This window comes from Zalophus californianus, chromosome 13 (assembly GCF_009762305.2).
Source record: "Zalophus californianus isolate mZalCal1 chromosome 13, mZalCal1.pri.v2, whole genome shotgun sequence".
Taxonomy (NCBI): domain Eukaryota; kingdom Metazoa; phylum Chordata; class Mammalia; order Carnivora; family Otariidae; genus Zalophus; species Zalophus californianus.
Genome location: NC_045607.1, coordinates 60,615,692 through 60,638,018, shown reverse-complemented (window position 1 = coordinate 60,638,018; position 22,327 = coordinate 60,615,692). Strand labels below are relative to the sequence as shown.

General features: G+C 35.9%; 1 protein-coding gene across 39 annotated transcripts in view; it reads right to left on the bottom strand.

The window, feature by feature from the left end:
- The window catches only part of PTPRD (protein tyrosine phosphatase receptor type D), a 540,170-nt gene that overhangs the window by 116,997 nt on the left and 400,846 nt on the right, over positions 1–22,327 (bottom strand). For 21 of the 39 annotated variants that reach the window (XM_027615436.2, XM_027615448.2, XM_027615437.2 and 18 more), the window contains 3 exons: positions 18,323–18,483; positions 11,961–11,972; positions 6,629–6,741 (listed from right to left, as the gene is read on the bottom strand). In XM_027615436.2, coding sequence (XP_027471237.1) covers positions 6,629–6,741; positions 11,961–11,972; positions 18,323–18,483 — 286 coding nt within the window. The remainder of the gene's footprint in view (positions 1–6,628; positions 6,742–11,960; positions 11,973–18,322; positions 18,484–22,327) is intronic. The other 18 variants (XM_027615441.2, XM_027615451.2, XM_027615452.2 and 15 more) reach the window with 2 other exon arrangements.

Below are 22,327 nucleotides of genomic sequence, written 5' to 3'. Positions count from 1 at the left end.
TCTAAGATCTATAGAGAAATATTTAGCAAATACTTGCTTCATTTTGGCAATTTTAAAATCTTGCATTTAATGCCAATAACCACTTTATAATTATTTTGCTAAGTAAAGCCTTTGAGGTAACTAATAGTGGTGGAACATCTTTATTTTGGGCGGTGTGTTGGAACATCTATTAGTTGATTTTTTCTATTAGGATATATGTGTGATAATTCAACAATACTCTCTTCACGGTTCTCCTTTCCAAAAAAACATGATAAAGTCTGGAGAACAATTTGTGGTCATGGAACAGGGAGAAAATAATTTGCTCATCAAATCAATGATGTAGCTCTGTCAAAAATGTTTTTAACTAAGTTAATAGTCACAGAGAGAAACTTAGTTTATAAAATATTGGTCAGATTTTAAAATAATTTATGTGCCATTTAGAATACTCTGAATGAAATACAAATACTCAATGTTTGCAATTTGTTTCAAAAATGAATAATGAATTAAAGACAAAAGAGAACATTGATTTACAAGATATAATTGCTACTTGGCAGAACAATAATGACAATTTGACTTAATCCATGACTAGGATCATCATTAAGGGAAAGATGTTCCAGAGCACATTTTCAGGTAAGCACTGGATAGCATAAATGAGACTCATTTTTATGGAGGATTTCTGAGAATGCAGAATTTGAAAAAAAAAAAAAGCATGTTTCTTTATGTCAGAAATTTACTATTTCTATTCAATGAACCAAGGTTTTTGAAATATACAAAGAACACATATGGTATTCTTAAGCAAGGTCATATATGTAAGTTTCTTATAGTACAAAATATGAAGGTAAGTATATATAAAAATGGATTTTGTTAGCATTGATCCCATTAATAGCACAAATGGATCAGAAAAGATGCCTCAAAAGCTTTTAAGGCCCATTCAGCTGCTGTGCAGACATTTCTGCTGCTGATACTGCTATTTCTGATATGATAACTTTTTACCAGTTTGTTACTGTTTTTCACAGCCCATCAATCACCTACCATCCATGTATGCTTTAGGGCAAAACATATTAAGGTCATCCTCAGAATGAAAATGAGGCTTTTATATTGTAACATCTGATCATCAATTTTTAAATTTCTTTTCTTAAAAGGTGGAAGCACAAAAACTGGAGTTTTTTGTTGTTTTTGTTTGAAGGTTTTTTTTGTGGGTTTTTTGGGGGGGTCGCAGAGAGAGGGGTGTGAGAAGGAGGTACAAATACTAGAAGAAACAATTTCACAGGAAAAAAAAATAAGAACTTTTCTGATGGAAACTGACAAGGCAACCAAAAGGCTGCAGAGAGGAAGAATTTCACAGGCACAGAGAAAGGTGGTGACTGGCTTACTACATGATGCTATTAGCTACATGTTCCCTTACACCTTTGTACTAGAAAGAAAGCTTATTTCTCTGAGATGCTGAAGTTCTAAATTTGCTTTGTTGGGAAAAAGTAGATATATGAACACATATCAGTAGCTTCTTTGGTTTTCTTATATATCATCATCTTTTGATGATGTTTTATTTATTTTAGTCTTCTGTCCAATGCTAGAGGCCAGGGCTCAGAGGGGCTGCCATACTGTAAGTAAAGGCTTTTTACAATATTTCAAAAAAAATCTGTAATTGGCAATCTCTATCAAAATGGTAAATGTGCCTACCCTAGGACCTTGTACTTGCATTTCCAGGAGTCTAATATTTCGAGGTAGCAACAAAGATGTGAAAAGATGTGTGCTCTCCGTACTGCTTACTGCAGTATTATTTGCAAGAGTGAAACATGGAAAATAGCTTCCATTAATAAGTAATGAGTCAATACATTTTGTGTCATCTGTAGAAGAGAATAGCATCAATACCACCGGCTGCTAAGAAGGAGATAAAACCTAATACACTAACTTGGAAAAAGGTCTATGTTTATGTAGTTAAATGTTAAAACAGGAAATTTTATGTATATCACCTGTCTGTCTATAGACCTGCTATACATTTTTATTAATTAAAGAATTGTATATACATGTGAAAAAGTCTGGAAGCATATCATGGAGCTGTATATGGTAACTATTCCTGAGGGGAAAATTTGGAGTAGTTATAGGGAATCTTTTACTTATATTTTAAATATGCCCCCCCAAAAAAGAAGAAAAATAAGAATTGGGGGGATAAAGAGTAATTTCTATTTTCTAAATGTGCTTTTTTCACCTTTTCCAATTTATGAAAATTTTCAAACATACAAAATATTTACTATAATGAACACCTGTGTAGCCACAACCTATGTACAACAATTCTTAACAAGATTATTTTCTATTTTACACAATTCCCCCAATAAATGTGTGTTGCTTTTGTAATTAAGAACAAGAATTATTTGAGGTACAGGTTATAAGAAGACTTGGAAACATTTTTTTACACACAAAAAGAACTTTCCTCCCAACCTAGGCTAATGGACACAGTTCACTTTGGTTTAACATGTAACTCATCTATCAACTCATCTTAGTGTACACCCAGCTACTGCTGTCCACAAAGATGTATGAGAATTAATAGAGGTTTATTTTAAAACCATCTTTTTTTAAAGATTTTATTTATTTTACTTAATAGAGAGAGAGAGAGAAACAGCGTGAGAGGAACACAAGCAGGGGAAGAGGGAGAGGGAGAAGCAGGCTTCTGGCCGAGCAGGGATCCCGATGCGGGGCTCGATCCCAGGATCCTGGGATCATGACCTGAGCTGAAGGCAGTCACTTAACGAACTGAGCCACCCAGGTGCCCCTAAAACCATCTTTTAATAAGTGAGTATTTTCCCTTCCTCTGTAGAGCTTACAGACTTGTAAAACTTGATTAGCAGTTAATAAATCTATCAAATTCTTCTACAACATCTCTCTCCTTTTCTCATTTTATTCAATTTTCCATTTGAAGTGATAAGTCTAACTTTAGCTAAATGATACCTTCTTATACACTTAGGACTCTAATTTTGTAGGTCATGGGTGATACAAACAATGGTACTTGAATTGCATATTTCATACTAGTTCTTACTGACCCGGTATACCAATAAATGATGACTAATTATTGCCAACTATCTATTTTTTAATTGTGTAGTTTAGGTTCTAAATATAAATTAGTTGAATACTGCCAACTCTAAGAGACAGTATTCTGGTTACTAAGCATATTCATGGGAAACACCTACAAGCAGAGTACTACCTGCTCTCCTGAGGGTGTTAGCCTTCCTCACCCTGTTCAGATGCTTGAATACAGCGTTTCACTAATACAGTGACTAGATTGTCATCCAAAATTTGGAAAGTGTGCTAAAGCAATGTTTTTCTTTTTCTCACAACCTTGCAAAGATCGTTCTACTGAAAACAACAGATTTCTCTGCCTTTACTTGGTGCCTTAGTGGAGAGACAGTGGACAGGAATCTGATGTTTCCTTTTCCTGACCCAGTGATAGGTATGTCTGTAGTACTGCAGTGAAGGGTATATTTCTTTGAAGTATTTAAACTTTCAGGATACTGTATTTATATGGAATTTGGAATATATTTTCAATACCTTTGGAGTATGGGGTAGAATTGAGGGAAAATCATCTGCCTCCTTATATTCTAGGCTCTTCAACAAGAAGAAATACTTAAAAAGTAAATAGTTTTTCCATTCCCAAGATATTTTTTTAAAACGAAAATAGAATTTATAGAATTAGTGAACTAAATGATGTGCTTTCTTTACCTTCTGAAATACCTTTCATTTCAAATGGAAGTCTTTGATATTTTATCTTTCTCAACAGATCCATCGGAAGTGGAAGTGAACTTGCTTTCATGAACAAGTTCAGGTGCTAGGGGCTGATACATGAATCACAGGTTTTTTATTTCATTGAAAGTCATTTGTTTGGAGTGAAGGTGTGGGTGGTTAATTCCCAACTTATGCATACCATTAATAAGAATTGTCAAAATTTATGTTTGTGGATAAACGATTTTACTTCCAAAGGTATGGTGTATATAAAAGCACATTTCAGACAGTAAGAGGGTTTAAAATCCAAAAATTAAGGAGCGTCATATCATTTGCTGTGCAACACCTAGTAAAGGGATCATTTTATTGCATCAGCCAGGAAAGCCATTGATTATTTGTGAACAAGAGGAGAGGAAAAAACACAAAAATGTTATTTGGTCAACAACCCTACCTATTATCCTACTGGCAAGTAATTAAGGCGATTTGTAGCCATTGCTTAGAATCTGTACTGGCTGAAGCAAATGGTCACATTATTATGAATTTCACATTAATAGCTGAGTCTATATTCTTTGTCAACTGGTGAAATTTTCAGGACAGCCGACCTGGGAGCTTGGGAGGTAAATAGACTGTTTCAACAAATCAAGCTCAAGTAGATTGCTTACCTGTGTTAAAAGGCACAACACAGTGCTTCCTCAGTGAGCAGATGTGCTAGGACCTTAGGACAATATCTCCTGTTCTATTTTCTTCCTCTATTAAACTCCTTTCTCCCTCTTTATTGATTTTGCCCACTTTATTTCATTACCCATTTGATGTAATAAGTCTAACCTTTGTTAAATGATACCTCCTATAAACTTAGGCCACTATTTCAGTTTTGTAAAGCTGTTGATGAGATAAGCAATGTCCCTTCAACTACAACATTCATTCTCCTTTCCATTTACTTCTGTGAAATTTAACAAGCTCTCTCCATAAATGGATCTCATATTCCCACATACACTGGGAAAATCTGATTCTTTATAAACTTTTTTTGATTTGACCATATTTGCAAAATTGCCCATAAAAGCAAGAAGTACTTAATAGATGGAGGTCTCTTGGTTGAAGTCATTTCTATTCCCTTCCTTGTTTGTAGTTGCCAGCACTCTGCTAATAATCCTTTCTACATAGTTCCCATTCATGCTTCCTATTTATTACTGGAAACATACTCTGTTGGTGCTGGAATAGATGAGGGAGAGCACTCTTACTGCTCTTTTTCTTCTGGGGCTATCTTTGACTTTCCATTCACCTTATTCTATGCTTCTGTCTCTACTAGAAGACCAAGGTTGTTTCCAATACAGATCACACTTCACATAAGAGCCAGAAGGGGCAGGGCAGAGCAGCAAAATAACAGTCGTTCTCTATTTCCACAATGTGCTGCTCTTGTAAAGAAATCCTGTAACACATCATCTATGTGTCTTTTAGGTCCTCTATACATTGGTTTGGCCAAATTGAAAAGTGCATGAATTCCTGGGTCCATTATTATGAAGTTGCCTATAGCCTAAAGAAGTAGTACGCTACTATTTCAGAAAGTGAACTGAGAAGGTTTATTACAGAAACTCAAATCATATCCAGTTGCCTTAATGGGATAGCTAGATAAAGACTCAATAAGGAACATCTACAAGACTACAACAATCCCAGAGGACTGCATAGGTTTGTTTAATCATCATCACACGTGCATAGTCCACATTTATCAGCCTCTTAAAAAAATACATATAGGAGATTTTTGGCTACATGAACATTTTCTTCTACCTTCATGCTGTTGGAGGTATATCTTTGCTTTTAAAAAAAACGATTTTTAAAAAGTCTAACCTCCTTTGAGATAGAACTTTAAAAATGACCCACATTTATGATGATGATTTGTATAGCCACTTTGAAAATGCCAGATGCTTCTTTCAACTGAATTGTTACTAGTTACTATGATACGTCTACATGTAAAAGAGAAAATATGCCAAACACAATACGTTGTATTCAAGTCAAAGTAATTCACTGCAAATGCGTAGTTTGACAAATTTGTAGTGTATCCTACTGTGAGTTAGGACGTCCATTTGACACATTTGCCAACAATTTGGTAACCAAATTTTAATCAGACTTTAGATCAGTTCTTTACTTTCTTAATTATCCTTAGGTATTATGACAGTGCCACTCAGTTTTATGTTTTTAGATCTCTTTACTACTTATGATTTTCCACTCATTTGGTATAAATAAAATTTACTTGAAAGAAAGCAAAATAGAGTTAGCCTCGAATGAATAATACTGTACAAAATGCCCCTCAGCAGGAATGACATGTTTGCTCTGTTGAAGCACTTAATGTCCTTGAAGAAACAAGTATATTTTTCTTATCCTCAATCACTTTATGTGCCTCCCCACAAGAAACCTAAATTGGCCACTTACATGCAGTATAGGTAATTTTTGAAAAGAAATTAATTTTTGCCTCACTTTGTTTCTTTCCCTCTTACTCCCCCCTTTCTTCAGTGAAACATAGACGCAAATTAATAGGAAAATACAAAATAAATCTATTCTTTCCCCATGGAATGAATGATGCAACACCCATCCATCCATTCATTCACTTTATGAGAAACTGAATTCTTGCCAGACAGATGTCATTAAAAATAATAAACTGTGTTAAAACCCCCAAATGGTAGGTATTCTTGCAAGACTATAGTTTTTCCAAAATTTGAAGATGAATTACACGTTTAGTCTTGTCTACTCCACCTCAGATTTGCAAAAAGAACTTTCCTTTCAAGACTTATGTATGGTGAATCTCAATAATATTACAATTAAAATCAAGATAAACAAAATTGTTCTAAATAAAGTGATGTATTTATCTCCCAAAACAATATCAGTTAGCCATAAAACTTTCAGTAAATACTGTATTATGGATAAGATGAGTCCTGCTTCTTACCTGGTGTTTGAAAATTAAGGCGCCTCAGTTCTACTGGGTCTGTTGGATGGTGTGAAGGGACCTCCTTACTGTTGGGTATGCTGCTCTTTCTAGAGTCAGACTCTGCCCTCTTCCTATAGGGAGAAAATAAAAATATAAGAATAAAATAAAAACACTTAAAAAGCAGAGAGTCATGCAGCCCCCTCTCCCTCCCAACTTTCTATTTTAAACCATTTGACAGACCAGCTTTGTGACCTTGTTCAGGTTACTTTTCTTCTCTTGGCCTAGACTGTTTCCTCAAGTCTAAAACTTTTATTTAAGTGAATGATCTCAAAGTCTGCTCTAGAATTAAATTCTTCATTGCCTCTGCCTTTAGGCTTTACGGGGGGTGTTGGAGAGATAAACTTGAGTCCTTGTTCAGCAAATCTCCTTTATCCACTGGTTCAATTTGTGAGGAACAGGACAGAGTACTACTAATAGCCAATACTAATAGAGTACCAATAGCCATGAATGTGGTTACCATAGAGAAAACCTCTGAAACTACTGAGCCTCAAGCTGAAGAGCTAAATCCATACCCCCTTTTTCCTTTTTCCAAGGTTTTATGACTAATGGCTACAAAGAGGACTGCATTGGATTTTCCCATAAGGCAGACAAATATAGTTTGTTCTAAGATTCCAAGTTAGCCTAACACCCAGAAGGAGAATTAGCACGATACAAGACCAACATCCCCTTTCTCTTTCAAATTAAAAAAAAAAAATAGTGTCGGCTGTTTGTAGTGTTAAGCTGTGATTAATATTTCATTAATGAAAGTCAATCACAGAAAGATCAGAGAAAAAGTAATTTCACCTACTGTGTATCACTTTTCCAATGATTATTCATGCCATAGGAACCATTAATAGTGCCTTGTTATAAGTAATTCTTCACACAATTCATTTCATCTTTGTTTTAATTACTATCTACCAGTTTTATTAAATACCTTTGTTTAGGGTGTGTAATATAATATTAAAAAGTGTCTATGCAAGAAAGGTCAGGGTTTTTTTTCATAAGATTTCTTTTTTTAAATTTTTTATTGTTATGTTAATCACCATACATTACATCATTAGTTCTTGATGTAGTGTTCCATGATTCATTGTTTGTGCATAACACCCAGTGCTACACGCAGAACGTGCCCTCCTTAATACCCATCACCAGGCTAACCCATCCCCCCACCCCCTCCCCTCTAGAAACCCTCAGTTTGTTTTTCAGAGTCCATGAGAGACAATGGACTTTCATAAGATTTCTTACTCATTTTTTTCAAACCCCTCAAACACAGAGTACTACCTATATTCTTTAAGGTTAAATTAGATCAAAAACTGAGGAAATGGAGGCCTTTTCAAGCAGTGCTTTATTCTGTATTTATTATTCAAATATGATTCCAACAATCTCTGGGCTGCAGTCATAATCCTAGCATCTCACCCTTTTTCAAAACAAAGACATTCTTCTTTGGGGAAAGGGGCACAGCGGTGTTGAGGAACACTCCCTTCTCCTTCTGATAGGACTGTCGCACAGCTCATTAGCGTTGCTGTGGCAATGGGATCTCATTCAGTGCCACCCAGGTCGTTCCATGGTTAGCCAGAGGGCTCCTGTTAAATAGCCTTTCTTTCCATCTCTGCTCATCTATATAAAATAAAACTAACCAGGGGATGAAGGGAAGATTGATGCAAAGGGAAAGCACACTTGATTTGCTCAAGTGCATGCCTTCGGCAAAACAGCGTTGATGGAATACATTTTCTTGGGTGAGTCCTGTTAGACAACTTCCTCTTTCAGAACCTTGGATTAACCTGTCTCAGGATTTCCCGTTTCTACCTAAGGTGTCAGGTATAGCCTGAGGACAGAATGTACTGCCAAGCTATACTACCAATCGGAGGTGAGCAGTGAATCTGAGGTGTGCCAAAAGTACTGGCACTTCCAGTTGTATGGAGTGGAAAATGGAAACAGAAAATCAGAGCTGAGGGCTGGCAAGAAAGATAGGAGAAGAAAGGGAAAGAGTGGCTTGGGAGGCCATGTATGTGAAAGAAGGACATGGTGACCAGTTTCAGAGTGGAAAATGTCCCTGTGTTTAGGCTGTGGGTATTTCCCTCACAGAGATTCATTTTACCACCAAAGATACAGAATCTAAATAGGCTAATGAAATGCCACCAACTGCTAGTCAGTCAGTCCCACGTGTAACAAACATATGCTTGGTTATTCTCACTTCAGGGAACCCTACGGGTCCTTCTAAGGTTTGTTTGTTTGTTTTTCCCCATACGAGTCAGCACAGATACATTTCTTTACTGATATACCAGACCTAATGATTCAAACCTGGATTTTATCCCTTCTCAAAATGTCTCCACTGTCATTCTTGCAGGATTATGGAACCAGATGGAGAAATTTCTGGGCAAGGAAACTAGGTCACTCCTGCAGGTATTGTGGGGCATACTCCTTATCTTCTTTTTCACTGAGGCCAGGCTGAGTGATGCTGAGACAAAGGGACAGAAAAGAATACTCTCTAAAGAAATTTAGTCTGTACTCTGGTGCTAGGAAAGGTGAACATCACATCTTCTTGCCCAGATGAATCTCAAAACCCAGAGCTTGGGGCTAAAATTGCAGTTTATAATTGTGATAAAGTAGGGGGGGTTCCCTGACATTTAATAACTAACTTCTTCCTCACTTTATCTATTCAAAGAAATGACCTCCAAAATCTCAGATTCTAAAAATCCTAACCATCTCAGAAAACCAGCTGTTTAAATTTTGTTTTGCTTAGTTTAGTTCTGGTGATCATAACATGGATAATTCTGGCTGCCCACACTTTTGTCACATTATTTTTAAACATAAATGTGCTAAAATGGTTGTTTTCCAACAGAAAGGATTCCTAAGAAATGTTTGCAGGATGAAGAGTTTGGTCATCATTGGCAATAATGATAAAGAGCTTCAAAAACAGAATTTACTGCCATACAGTATTAAGTGGCATATGATGGCTTAAATCGGGGCCAACATGAATTGACGCAGTCACATGTTTTTCCTAAGTTTTCAGAGGTCTCATTATTCTCATTTTCAATGAGAAAAAAGCAAAGAATAGTAACTTCAAAATGATTTGAATTTTGCCTTGCTGTTTTATTTTTTCTATTAAGATTATAAGGTCCTATTGTAAGTTTATTTCCTGCAGAGAGAGATATCTGCCACATGTAGGAGTTATATGGGTGAAAAGGAAATGCAAGGTTACATGACATTTCAGATATGGTGGAAACTGCTAGTAGTATAAAAACATGTGGTAGTTTGGAATGTGGATCACACACTGGGATCACAAAAATGCTACTCTGTGGTCTAAGGGGCTTTTTATTTTCATTTATTCTCACCTGCATCTCATCTAGGGAGAAAGTGGGAGGGAATCTACTTACTGAGAACAAAGATATTCAGACATATGGGCCAAGGCTTTTGGAAGACAGATATATTTATCTGAAACGCCTACTATTAATATTCAAAGAAGTCAGTTCAAACACTTTATGATTTTTTTTTAAGATTTTATTATTTATTTGACAGAGAGACAGTGAGAGAGGGAACACAAATAGGGGGAGTGTGAGAGGGAGAAGCAGACTTCCCACCGAGCAGGGAGCCCGATGTGGGGCTAGATCCCAGGACTCTGGGATCATGACCTGAATCGAAGGCAGACACTTAACAACTGAGCCACTCAGGTGCCCCAACACTATGATTCTAATGCCTTTAAGAATACAACCCCACTCTGCCACTACTGGTGTGTATCTTCTTGGGGAAGTCAACTATAATACTTATCAATCTCTTCATGTACAAAAGAGAAGAAGAAGGTTAGGACATGATGTCTAGGTTAAATGTTGTAATTCTTTAGAAGCTGAATTTGTTTTAATTTATATATTTTATAAAGAATAAAGTTATTGAAGGAAATTTCTAGTCCATTCATGTATACATTAGATGTATGCATTTGTAAAGTTACCCACATATGACTTAGATAATTCCAAAGCATACTACATAAAGTATCATTTAATTAAGAAAATTATAAACTCATTTTTAGTACCTTGAATATGCAATAAATGTTTAATTAGTGGTTCTGAAAAAAAAGAGAGCCAACTCTCTCATCTTAATGGAACCAGAGGCAGTGATAATATTATAAAATGTGGACAGTATTAAATGGGAAGGTAGATCTCTGAGTATATTAAGTGGGTTTAAAGTGTTTTATCTTTCAACTAAAAAACAAAACAAAAAATAAACCTACTTTGCATGTGTTTTTAGCTGGATTAATGACAACTAGTGATATTAAAAAAAAAAAAAAAAGACACCCTACCCAAGTGCTAAGTTTTCTATCAATGAAAGTAGCTTGCTGACCATTGTTTAGCTGATTTTAGGGAAAAAATACAGCCATGGTTCTCTAACTTCAGCATGTAGCCAAATCACGTGGGAGGGCTTACTAAACTGCAGACTGTTGCACCCACACCCAGAGTTTCTGATTCATTAGGTCTGGGGTAGGGAGTCCAAGAATTTCTACTTCTCTCAAGTTCCCAGGTGATGCTGATGTTTCTGCTGCTGGTCCAGGGAACAAGCATTGGAAACTACTGGAATACGGTTTTGGGGGGAAGGCAGTTGAGATGAGCACTGAGACCCTTTTCTTAGTTTAAGTTTTATCAGAAATTTGTATCTATTGATATAAATAGATAGATAGATAGAGAGAGAGAGAGAGAGAGAGATGATAGATATAAGTTAGAAAGATAGAAGGTCAGATTGGACGAGTCATTCAATAATCACAGAGATAGTGAGTCTTACCATTATTATTATTATTATTATTATCGCTATTACTACTACTATTGCTGCTTCTGCTATTATTAGTTGAGTCTGGAAGACATGGAAAGTAATTTGAAACTATGTAAGAGTTTTCACAAAGGCACAGCCACCAATATTTGCAGGATATGACAATGCCAGTAGTGTTCCCGTATCAGGAGGTGACCTCAGATCAAACTTAAAAATCAGTCTTAAGTAAAAACAAACAAAACAAAAAACGTTTTATGGGACACCTCACATTTCTGTTCTGTAGACACATTAACACATACAAAGGCTCATTAAAACAAAGTTCAGACTGGTTTCATTACCTTCTAAATTTGGATAATTTGTTATTTCTTTTTATATAGACAAACTAATTTATTTCCCCCAGAATCATTTTAATCATTTAAATATTTTATAAACTAAGCTTTGTCCATCTTCCACCTGCCAGGTAATACCTTTTATACCCAACCTCCACCCTCACCCCCTCTTCCAAAGGCTACTGGTATCTATTACTGAGCATTAAAGGGGTTTGTTCTCTATTCCTCACCTGTCAGGTTTACTGCTCCATTTTAATGCAGCAAAAAAAGAAAAAGAAAGGCTAAATGTTAGTTGGGCAGTGGTAACAAGAGTAACTATGACAACCAAGATTTAAGAAATACTGCTCACAAGCAGGGACACATTAAATGACACACATTAGGAAATGACAGTGTATCAAAACTTTAAAGGCTTCTAATAATGAATTAAATGGAGGACATGAGGGTACATAACTAACTAAAGCATTTTTTCTGTGTATATTAATGTCACATTCACTTTTATCCATCAACCTACATAATATTGCCACAATTATTTCCCAGAAAGTGTTTGATGGTAGAGATATACTATGTTTTTTACAATACATACAAGAAATTTGTTCATCTAAAACAAAATCTTCAGTTAAGAGGTATATTATTCCTCTAATGATATAAAATATCTGCAAATTGCATTGACCTGCACAAAAATGGGCACAATGGTATAATACACTATGAGGTAATAAAGTGGCAAAAATGATTTCTTCAAACTCCTTTTGACAAGTAAGATTATCATAATCTTTTTTGCCAATAAAAGATCAAACACATTTTCAGTTTTGGAAAAAGTAATACTCATCATTATAAGTCTACAGAGCATGACCCACCTATATTGCTGGGCTAATCCTGAAAGTCTTTTGTTACCAGCCACTGACATGACAGATATTTTCATAGTCAGAGAGATGCTGCTGTCTGTGAACACATCTAGCTCATGCTCATGTGATAATGTGGATTGTTTAGATAACTATGTTCTTTATGCAGAGAATATAACTTATACCTTAAAAAAATTAATCTAAATAATCTCCATGGTGAGGTGAATTGAGAAGTATTTGGTGAGTTCTCAAATCCAAAATAGAGATACTAAGTCTGGCTTAATGCCAATGAAATACATACCTGAGGTGCTAAAGAATCTGGCTTTAAGATAATCTGGTCTATCTCCTTTCAAAAATACAAAACCCACATTTAAATTGTACACACACACACACATACAAAGTGAATAATGAAAGTGATATCAAATACACTGGTTAATTCTTTGTATTCTTAAATTTAAAATAATTTACCTAGTGCCCCAGGTTTTAAAAATCCTAAATATATGTTTCTTACTTGTTCATTTAAAAAATATATTTATTTTTTGACAGAGAGAGAGACAGCGAGAGAGGGAACACAAGCAGGGGGAGTGGGAGAGGGAGAAGCAGGCTTCCCACGGAGCAGGGACCCCAATGTGGGGCTCGATCCCAGGACCCTGAGATCATGACCCGAGCGAAGGCAGACACTTAGTGACTGAGCCACCCAGGAGCCCATTTTTTTTTTTTTTAAGTAGGCTTCATGCCCAGCATAGAGCCCAACACGGAGCTTGAACTCATGACCATGAGATCGAAATGAGCTCAGATTAAGTTGGATGTTTAACCGACTGAGCCACCTAAGCACCACTAGCTTGCTCATTTCTAATCAAGGAGATCTTTAGGGGGTCAGTTGTAGGAGAATCTATTTCTTTGGATGGAAGAGAACTACTTAGTGAATTATCAGTTTTGTGTATTAAAAGGTTGAGTATTCTTACTGAACAAATGCATAGTTAGTGTGTGATTCACTCCTTCCACTGAAATGTCAGACCGACCACACACATGGGTATATATTTGGGGCAAGTATCTAATTTTGAAGGCTATGGGACTTGTAAATTTAAATTATAGGCTAAAGGTTTTATTACAGCTCTTGCCAGTCAACACGAAGGTGATATTGTATGATGGAGTAAACAAATGGAGGGGATTGAGTTTGGAGTTTGTTAATACTATTCAATTGGTATAAATTTGATTACTCAATATCCCTCTGTGCCATGCAGTCTACTAGGCATAAGGGATAACAGTGAAGAAATGACAGAGTCCTTGATATACAGTTTAGTGGGGGCAAGAAAGACAAGGATATGAGCAAGTCCAGTAATGTGGTGGTTCTGTGACATCGATAAACAGAAAGTGCTTTGAAGCGTATAGACGAGGGAACACCCTTAGGGCAGTCTGAACTGGTAGAGAGAACAGGGCAAGAGGAAGGCACCCAGAAAGGCTTTTTGTTTAGTAGGTGGCATCATAGATTACTTCTAAGGGATGTTTCAGAGTTAGCCAGGCCAAGAGAAGAGGCTGGGGAGTCAGAAGAAAGGCATTTCAGGTATATGGAAGGACCTACTCAGAGGCCAGAAGGCAGACTCAATCAGCATTGTCTAGTGTGGTTGGGCATGGCAACATACTTCTCCGTAGCATCTCAAAATATTCTGATCTGTGTTACTTTCTTTGATGACATCTTGGAAATATATGTAAAGTTGATACAAAAAGAGAAGACTAATGGGGCACAGTCCACAGAGAGTGGCTAATGTTTGAATAAGGGGAAAGCTTAAAAAGCTGAAGTTTGTGTTTTAGTCCCATCTGTCCCATGGCTTTCATACATGAACATCTGCAGGTGGGGATGGGAATTATTTACTCTGTCCACAACACCTATTTAGGTTAGACTATTACTGGTTAAGGATGTTAATTTTGTTTAGATAGTGTTTAGATCCTTCCAACCTCCTAATCCTTATTTCCTTTTCTTCCATAGCACATAATAAATATTTCTCATCCATCTTGAAATGCTTTTCCATTTAGTCAGGCTAACATTTTATTTTCAAATATCTTTTATATAAATAATTCCCAGACCATTCTAGAACTAATGACTAAAAAGCCTTACACATAGAACAAGTGTACAATGTAGATGGGTATCTAAGTGTTCATTTGCTTTATGGATTATTTTATTTTATTTTTTTGTGGGTTGGATGGATGAAGAACAACCTGGAGTCATATTTAAAAAACATACACACACTGGAGACAGAAATGTTATAGCAATAATTCTATTACTTGGGTTTTTATGTTGTCAGATTATAGAACATTATTATTAAAAAGGTTCAATTATCTCATCTACCTACTTACTTTATAAATGAGGAAACTGAGGCCCAGAGTGTTAGCATGACTTTCTACCCCAATTAGCTACCTAGTCACAGAGCTAGGACTCAGTTTCCCTGATTCCTGATTTTCTGATTAGTGTTTTTCTAATCCTTGCTACCATCCAATCTCTGTAATTTACATTTTGAACTTGTATATATCACATAAAGAGAACAAAATTAAAAAAATCATAGGGCAAGAGAATTCATCACACTAAAAACCTACCAATTATATTTTAATTTTCTTATGGTTCAGCAGTTATTTTAGGGGCCTTACAAAGCCTCAGTTGATGCTGTTTTGTCACTGATTATCAATATACATATTATAGGTTTACAAATTACTAGATTAAAACTAAAGTCAAATAAATATAATGCCAGATAAAAGAGTGCACTAGTTCCACATCAATATACTTAATAGGAATAAGTCTCAGTCTCTTCACACAGATCTATAAAATATGCTTCTTTATATGAACAAACCATCCATAGCTCTAGACCTACTCCTGAGGCAAGTAGTTTTGTAAGCAGGTATGTGTGATAAGTGGGATTATCAAGATAATGTGAGTTAATAATATTTAATAATAATGATAATAATGATATATTCAATTCCGAGTCATACCGATTACTTATGTATAACCTGAAAGGCACCTAAAAAGAGGGATGAAGTATTTATTATATAATTAACTTTGCTCAGAATCTAAGCTATAAAAGCCACTATTCATTGCCTACAGAAGATTTCCTCTTGAACTGCCTCATGATAATCAAGAAGGACATTGTTGGGTCTACTTGAATTTCAAGTCAGGAATGTTCTTTACTGCTGAAGCAAGCATTTCTATTTCAGAAATGCTTCATGGGCCTTCAGATGGTTGGCTAAATATACTTAGCATTCGAGGATGTCTGCATTTCCCAACAATTGCATTAGACGATGCTTACATATGCACACACTAAAATGCAACTCTATTTTAACAGAGGCATAAAATCTTTAAATGTGATGCCTCTTTTTGCAGGATTAGAAAAGAATATATAACCAAGTTGATTTGTCCTCAAGCACATGCACATGAGGCAAGGAACACTTAATTATAAATCTTTAAAAAATTATCAAGGTCATAATCCTATTTCCTCACATTTACATAACTCACAAATGCCATGCACATCTCTGTTAAGTGACATGACTTAATGATAACCAGATATGACTTAATGGTAGCCAGATATAGCCGAACGAAATACAACTTAAAAAAATACAGCAAGCATTTTGTTCATTTTGAATAATCACAAAATGTCATGTGCCATGGTCTAGAAATGCAACCATCAGCAAGCACTTTCTGATCTGACTTCCACAGTAGGATTTGGCCACCTAAATAAGTATCACAGAAAACAATGATAATTCTACTTTCAGTCTTTAATTATTATATTCCCTTCTGGTCATAAGTGTAGCACATGAACAGCACAGGGTACCAGTTCCTGCTTGGACCGACTCAGGATTTGTTATTGTTCTGGGGCATATGTGGGCACATTGTGCTTCCTGTCCTTACTCCTTACACAAGAGAGAGGCAACAAAATAAACACTGATAAACTATGGATTAGGATGGGGAGATTGAAACCATCATCTAAGAGAGAGTTTGGCCTTCAATTACTTGCTTTTTCAGCCATCTTATAGTATGGATATCTGAGTGATGGCAGTGATCAGGAAAAAAAAAATGATGGTATTTCTTTCCTTCTTCTTAAGTCTAAAATAGGATAGGCAATTTAATGGGTTATGGTTATGAACTTCTTTCTTTAATTTGTCTTTTCTTTTCAACCCTCTCTTTACACTGAAATAAAATGGAATACAGCCTGTTAAGAGAAAGTTTTGCAAAGGACAAGTGTCTTAAAGGATATTTTTTTAAGTTGAGAAGCGGTTATAAAAATAAATAAATAGGGCGCCTGGGTGGCTCAGTTGGTTAAGCGACTGCCTTCGGCTCAGGTCATGATCCTGGAGTCCCGGGATCGAGTCCCACATCGGGCTCCCTGCTCAGCAGGGAGTCTGCTTCTCCCTCTGACTCTCCTCCCTCTCATGCTGTCTCTCATTCTCTCTCTCTCAAATAAATAAATAAAATCCTTAAAAAATAAATAAATAAATAAATAAATAAATAAATAAATAAATAAAAAGACTATTCCAGGAATATAAGAAGAACATGCTTAACAAAAGAATACAGGTAGAAATAATTAATATAAGCCCAGTGAAGAGAGCTAGATAAATAGGAAAAAGAGCTAATGGAAATAAGATTATCAGATTAAGCATGTCAGCAAGAATCAAAATGAAGACATTCTCATCTGATTTTGAAAGTCAAAGTTATGGGGGGAGGCTATTTCATAGTAGTGGGAAGATATCATCTTCACAGTAGCATTCTGAAAGATGACATACTACAAAGAAAAATGGGAACATAGATTCAAGTTTCATAAAAAGAAAATTTGGATTGGAAGAAAAGAAAAAGTGATACAAAAGGAGATAATTCAGAATTTAGTCATTCTACATGTTTAAGAGAATGTATTATATATGTTAATTTTTATAATTTTACATATTTTAATATTATATATATTTTTAAGTCAGAAAGGAGTTATGGAAAGAATTACTAATGTACTCTTTCCAACTGACTGGGACTAGGGGAAAAATCTAGCTTACTATAAATGAGGCAGAAATGTAATTGAAAAAGGGTGGAAGATCAGAAAACATGGGGTAGATGTGGATTATCTGCATCCTAATTGTAGTCAAAGACACCAAATCGGATCAAAACCTGGGAGTATAAAGGCCAAGGTTGTGGTTTTAGTTTTTTAAAGGAAAATGGTACCTTATATCCCCTTCTTAGACACAAATAGAATTCACTATAGAATAAAGGTTATAGAAAGAAAAAATATCATTCTCTTCCACATTTTTCCTTCTTTTATCTTCAAATTTTAGCCACTTTCACTGTTTTGAGAAATAGCTACAGGAAAAAAATCTTAGCTCATGCACTCATTAGACATATGGAATGGGTATAAATGTGCAAATTTGTAACAGTATTTCTAAAACCATGTTGAAACTGAGCAATTAATCATCTAAAGCAATCAGATGCAAGCTTGGAATTATCTGCTTGTGAATGTACTCATGTCTTGCAAAGTGCCATGCAAAGTGCTCCTAATGCTTAAAGTAGCTCATAAGACCAAGGCTAGGATCCGTGAATGCTGGGCAAGAAAGTCCATACCACACTTGAATGGGATTTGAAACAGCACAATCTTTACATTTCATTCTAATCTAATGGAAACATCTTCCAATGATTATGGGGGCTACACTGAAGTATTTCATTAATAGCAACCACATAATGACCATAGAAGGATTACCAAGATTGCAACAGAGATACAAGGCAAACCTACCTTTTATAAAGAAGAATAGCTATGACAATGCAGATGATAAAGACCACTGCAAGGACAGGACCTACAACCCAGATCAAGCCTTCTTCTTCATCTGTGATGGGCTGTGGATCCAGATCCATTGATACAACGGGGTCGGAGTAGGGACTGGTTGCATACATCTTCTGAGGAAAAACAGAGTCTGTGTTACTTATAAACTAATGACTTTCTAGTGTGTGTCCATAGCATTAGAAGGAGCAAAACTTCCGAACTTAGTGGATGTGATGTTAAGTGTATGAAACAATGTCAGTGAAAAAGGAGATGAGGGAAAGGGATGAGAGAAGAGGTGGGAGAAAAGGGAGGAAGGAGGAAAAAGTAAAGAGATCTTGCAATGGAAATTTCCTTGTAGAGTGAAATATTTTCTAATCAAATCATTTTTGATGGTGTAAATTACTCTGTAGACACATTTTCATTGGGATCTATATATGACATATTAAATGATCTTATGAAGTATAAAGTAAAACAGTTAACCATTTACAAAATATTCAAAGAGCATTTACACTGTGCCAAGGTGTTATGTGTTGTGTGAAAATCAACAGAAATATGATAGCTCCAGCCCTAAAGACATTATCAGCCAGTTAAGGAGATCAAATTTAAAAAGTAAACATTTATAGGGAAAAATGTCAGTATTCAGGGAGGGGGAAATGGAGACATATAGGTCAAAGGGTACAAATTTTCAGTTATAAGAAGTTCTGAGGATCTAATGTACTGCATGGTGACTATGGTCAATAATACAGTATTATATACTTGGAAGTTGCTGAGAGTAGATCTTAAGTATTTTTCAGCACACACGCATACACACACACAAAGAGTTAACTATGTGAGCAGACGGATATGCTGCTTATCTTGATCTTGGCAACCATTCCACGATGTATATTGTACATCAAATCATCATGTTGTACACTTTAAATATATAATTATATTTGTTAACTTTCCCTAAATGAAGTTGGGAAAAATATATAGTTACTTGATGAAGGAATGGACTGAATACTATAAATTTTATTTTTATAACATCCTATGTCTCATTTCAGACTCTCTTAGAACAGTATTGTCTTGACTTTGCCCTCCCCGCTCCCCAGTGTAAGGTCCTAGCTTTTCTTTTTCCAATAGAGACAAATCCACAACTATGGGCTGCCCCATCTGTCCTGCCACTATCTTCTCATCTCTTCTCACTCCAGCTCTACCACTGATTCTGTTTTCTCATTTGTTTAATAGAATTGTCATTATTCAGTGCCTTCCAGACATCTTTTCCAGATTTGCCATAGTTGATTGAGCCTTATTTAAAACTCCTCCACTGGTTCTCCTACTTCTGTACTCAACTGGTCCCATTCTAATCTTGCCAACTGATCATGACCACCTCTGAATCCATCTTGTGCCAGCATTCTTAAGTTTTATTTTCTGCTAGTCATTTTCTCCCTTCTCTGGCAAGGGCATCCTTACCTTTAACTACCAACTTCTATGCAGATTACTTCCTGATTAATGTTTCTAAAGTCAGAAACTCTGCTAACTCCCAGACTTTCATTTCCAGTTATTGCTAGAGAGTCCTACATCTACCTGCAAGTTAAGAATTGCATGTGTTATTTCCCTGCTTGCTAGATATACCCTCCTTCCAACTTGCTAATTTTTCTCATCTTCTCAATACCTAGGAATGAAAAACTACTGATTTTATTTTGCCAATGACCCTCAGGTTGATCTACCCTCTTTCCAGTTTCATGGGTACCACTTTTCTTCAGGACCTCATTCATGCCCACCCAAAGCATACCTAGAATTTCTTTCTTCCTCTAACAGTCTCTAGGGCTGCTAGAGTTATTATCCTAAACTATAGCTGTAAAACCTTCAGGAGGCTCTCTGGTGATTCCTAAATAAACCCTAGACATCCTAGCAGGGATCTTAAGGGCCTCCATGATTTTGTTTTAAACTTCTGTATCACACACAACATTTTCCATCATACTGAGCTTCTGGCTACTATTCCCTAAATGTCCTATTCTCTCTCTTTAACCCTCTCACAAGTTCCACAACATTTGGCTCCTGTAATCTAACTGATCTCCAAGGCCCCACTTATACTGCCTCCAGTGAAGCTACCACTCCTTAACTGGAAATAATCAATCATTTCACAAAGTATAGGTAAAAACAACTTTTAAAATTTCAGGTAGTCCTTTATTCCTTATTTAATGGTATTCGCCCGGCTCTATTTGCCTTTTTTTATTTGTGCATATACCTTATTTTCTTTAACGAAACTATAAACTCCAGGAAGGTAAGGATTTATATACCGCTTGTGTCTGTACACTTAAAGTAGCTAGCACAGAGCTTTGCACTTAATGAGTTCCCAGCAAATCTTCGTCAAATAAAATAAAATGTTCATCTTTTCAAATGGCTGATCTTATCAAGACATGAGAGTGTATTCTCATCTCTCCATGATTAGGAAGTATATCTATTTTTTTCATCTGCATTTAAAGAATTAATTTAGGGCATATGTTCTGAATTTAAGTGCAGCAAGCTTAGTGGTCAATGTGGAGGGCCTATGCCCCACTAAATATTTGTATTCTATTCTTCTTTCCCACTTTCCCCACAGTACTTAGGAAGGAGACTGACTACATTTCCAGATTTTCGAATGTGTCAAAAGATAAAAAGTCAGTACATTTCCAACCTTCTCAGAAGCATCTAAAAAAAAAAGATATGTACAGTGTAAGGACTTGGCAAAGACACTAAATATCCAAGAAACATGATTCTTTATATAAGTGTAATTGTTTGTTTTGGTTTATACTTTCCCCTTTCTATCTTGTAGGTTACACTCAACTGTTTGGCAGACAAAAATAAACAAAACTCTGTGATTTGAAATTCTCTACCAAGGGCCTTAGAGATAATCATCTTGGTCAGCCGAGATACAAATCTAAGCAGTGGTTTTCCCAAAGCACACAGATTTCCAACCCAAATCAGGAAATAGAGACATAAGAAAGTGAAAAGAAAAGAAAACAAAACCATAAAGTGATACCAGCCTCATGAAAATAAAACTTGTTCAATGTGTGGGGGTAATAGCCTTTGGTCATTCTAAACCAGCCCTCTGATACTCTTAACATGAAGCAATAATGGACTAGGGAAAGCTCATGTTTTGAGGGGTGGGTCTTTTCTCTATGAAAATTATTAGCCTACCCTGGGAGTGGTTAGGTGCTTAACAACAATTATTCACAAAAATTTGAGGCTTACAAAATGACAGTATCACTGCCAACATTATATTCATTGGATACAAGTCTTTTTTATAAAGTAGATGCTAGCCTGAAAACATATACAACACATAAAGAGCATTGTTGAGAAAGATGATGGAGAAAAGGGACAATTCAGATAATTTATTTGGAAAAAGTCCTAATTACATAATTAATGAAACAGTGAAATGGCATACTAAGGGACGATGTAGACTCTTCATCATTGGTAATGCATTTAAACACTAGAAACATCTGGGAGAATTCAAACCAGAGTTTCTGACAGTGGTCATCAGCCTGCATGGTCTGCAGAGGCTGCTCTTCTTTGCTGAATTCTCTGATCTACCTCAGTGGTCTGAATGTGCTTTCTGAAACATCTTAAAGCTATGTAAGGAAAATTACTTCAAATATCTAAAAGTCATTAAAAATAAGAGAGAAAAAGATGATTTCTAACATTCTATTCCCTTGATGTTCTGCCTTAAAACCTTCAACTAAAAAGAGAAAGCATATCCATGCATTAAAATTCCAGGGAGCCCATCACTTTGTTTTCAAATGACATTCTGTGCACAAAGGTAAACCAGGCAGAAAGGCTGCCTTTGTGTTTTGATTTTCCATGGAGGAATTCCTTCAGTCATTTGAAGAGAAGCCCCACTATATGTGCTAACACCGGAGGTGAAGAAATCTTTGATACATCTCGGGTTTCCTCTATAAGGGAAGTGACTGGCTCAACTGAGCTGCCACGCCTGTCAGTTTTAGGTCCCTATTAGAAAGA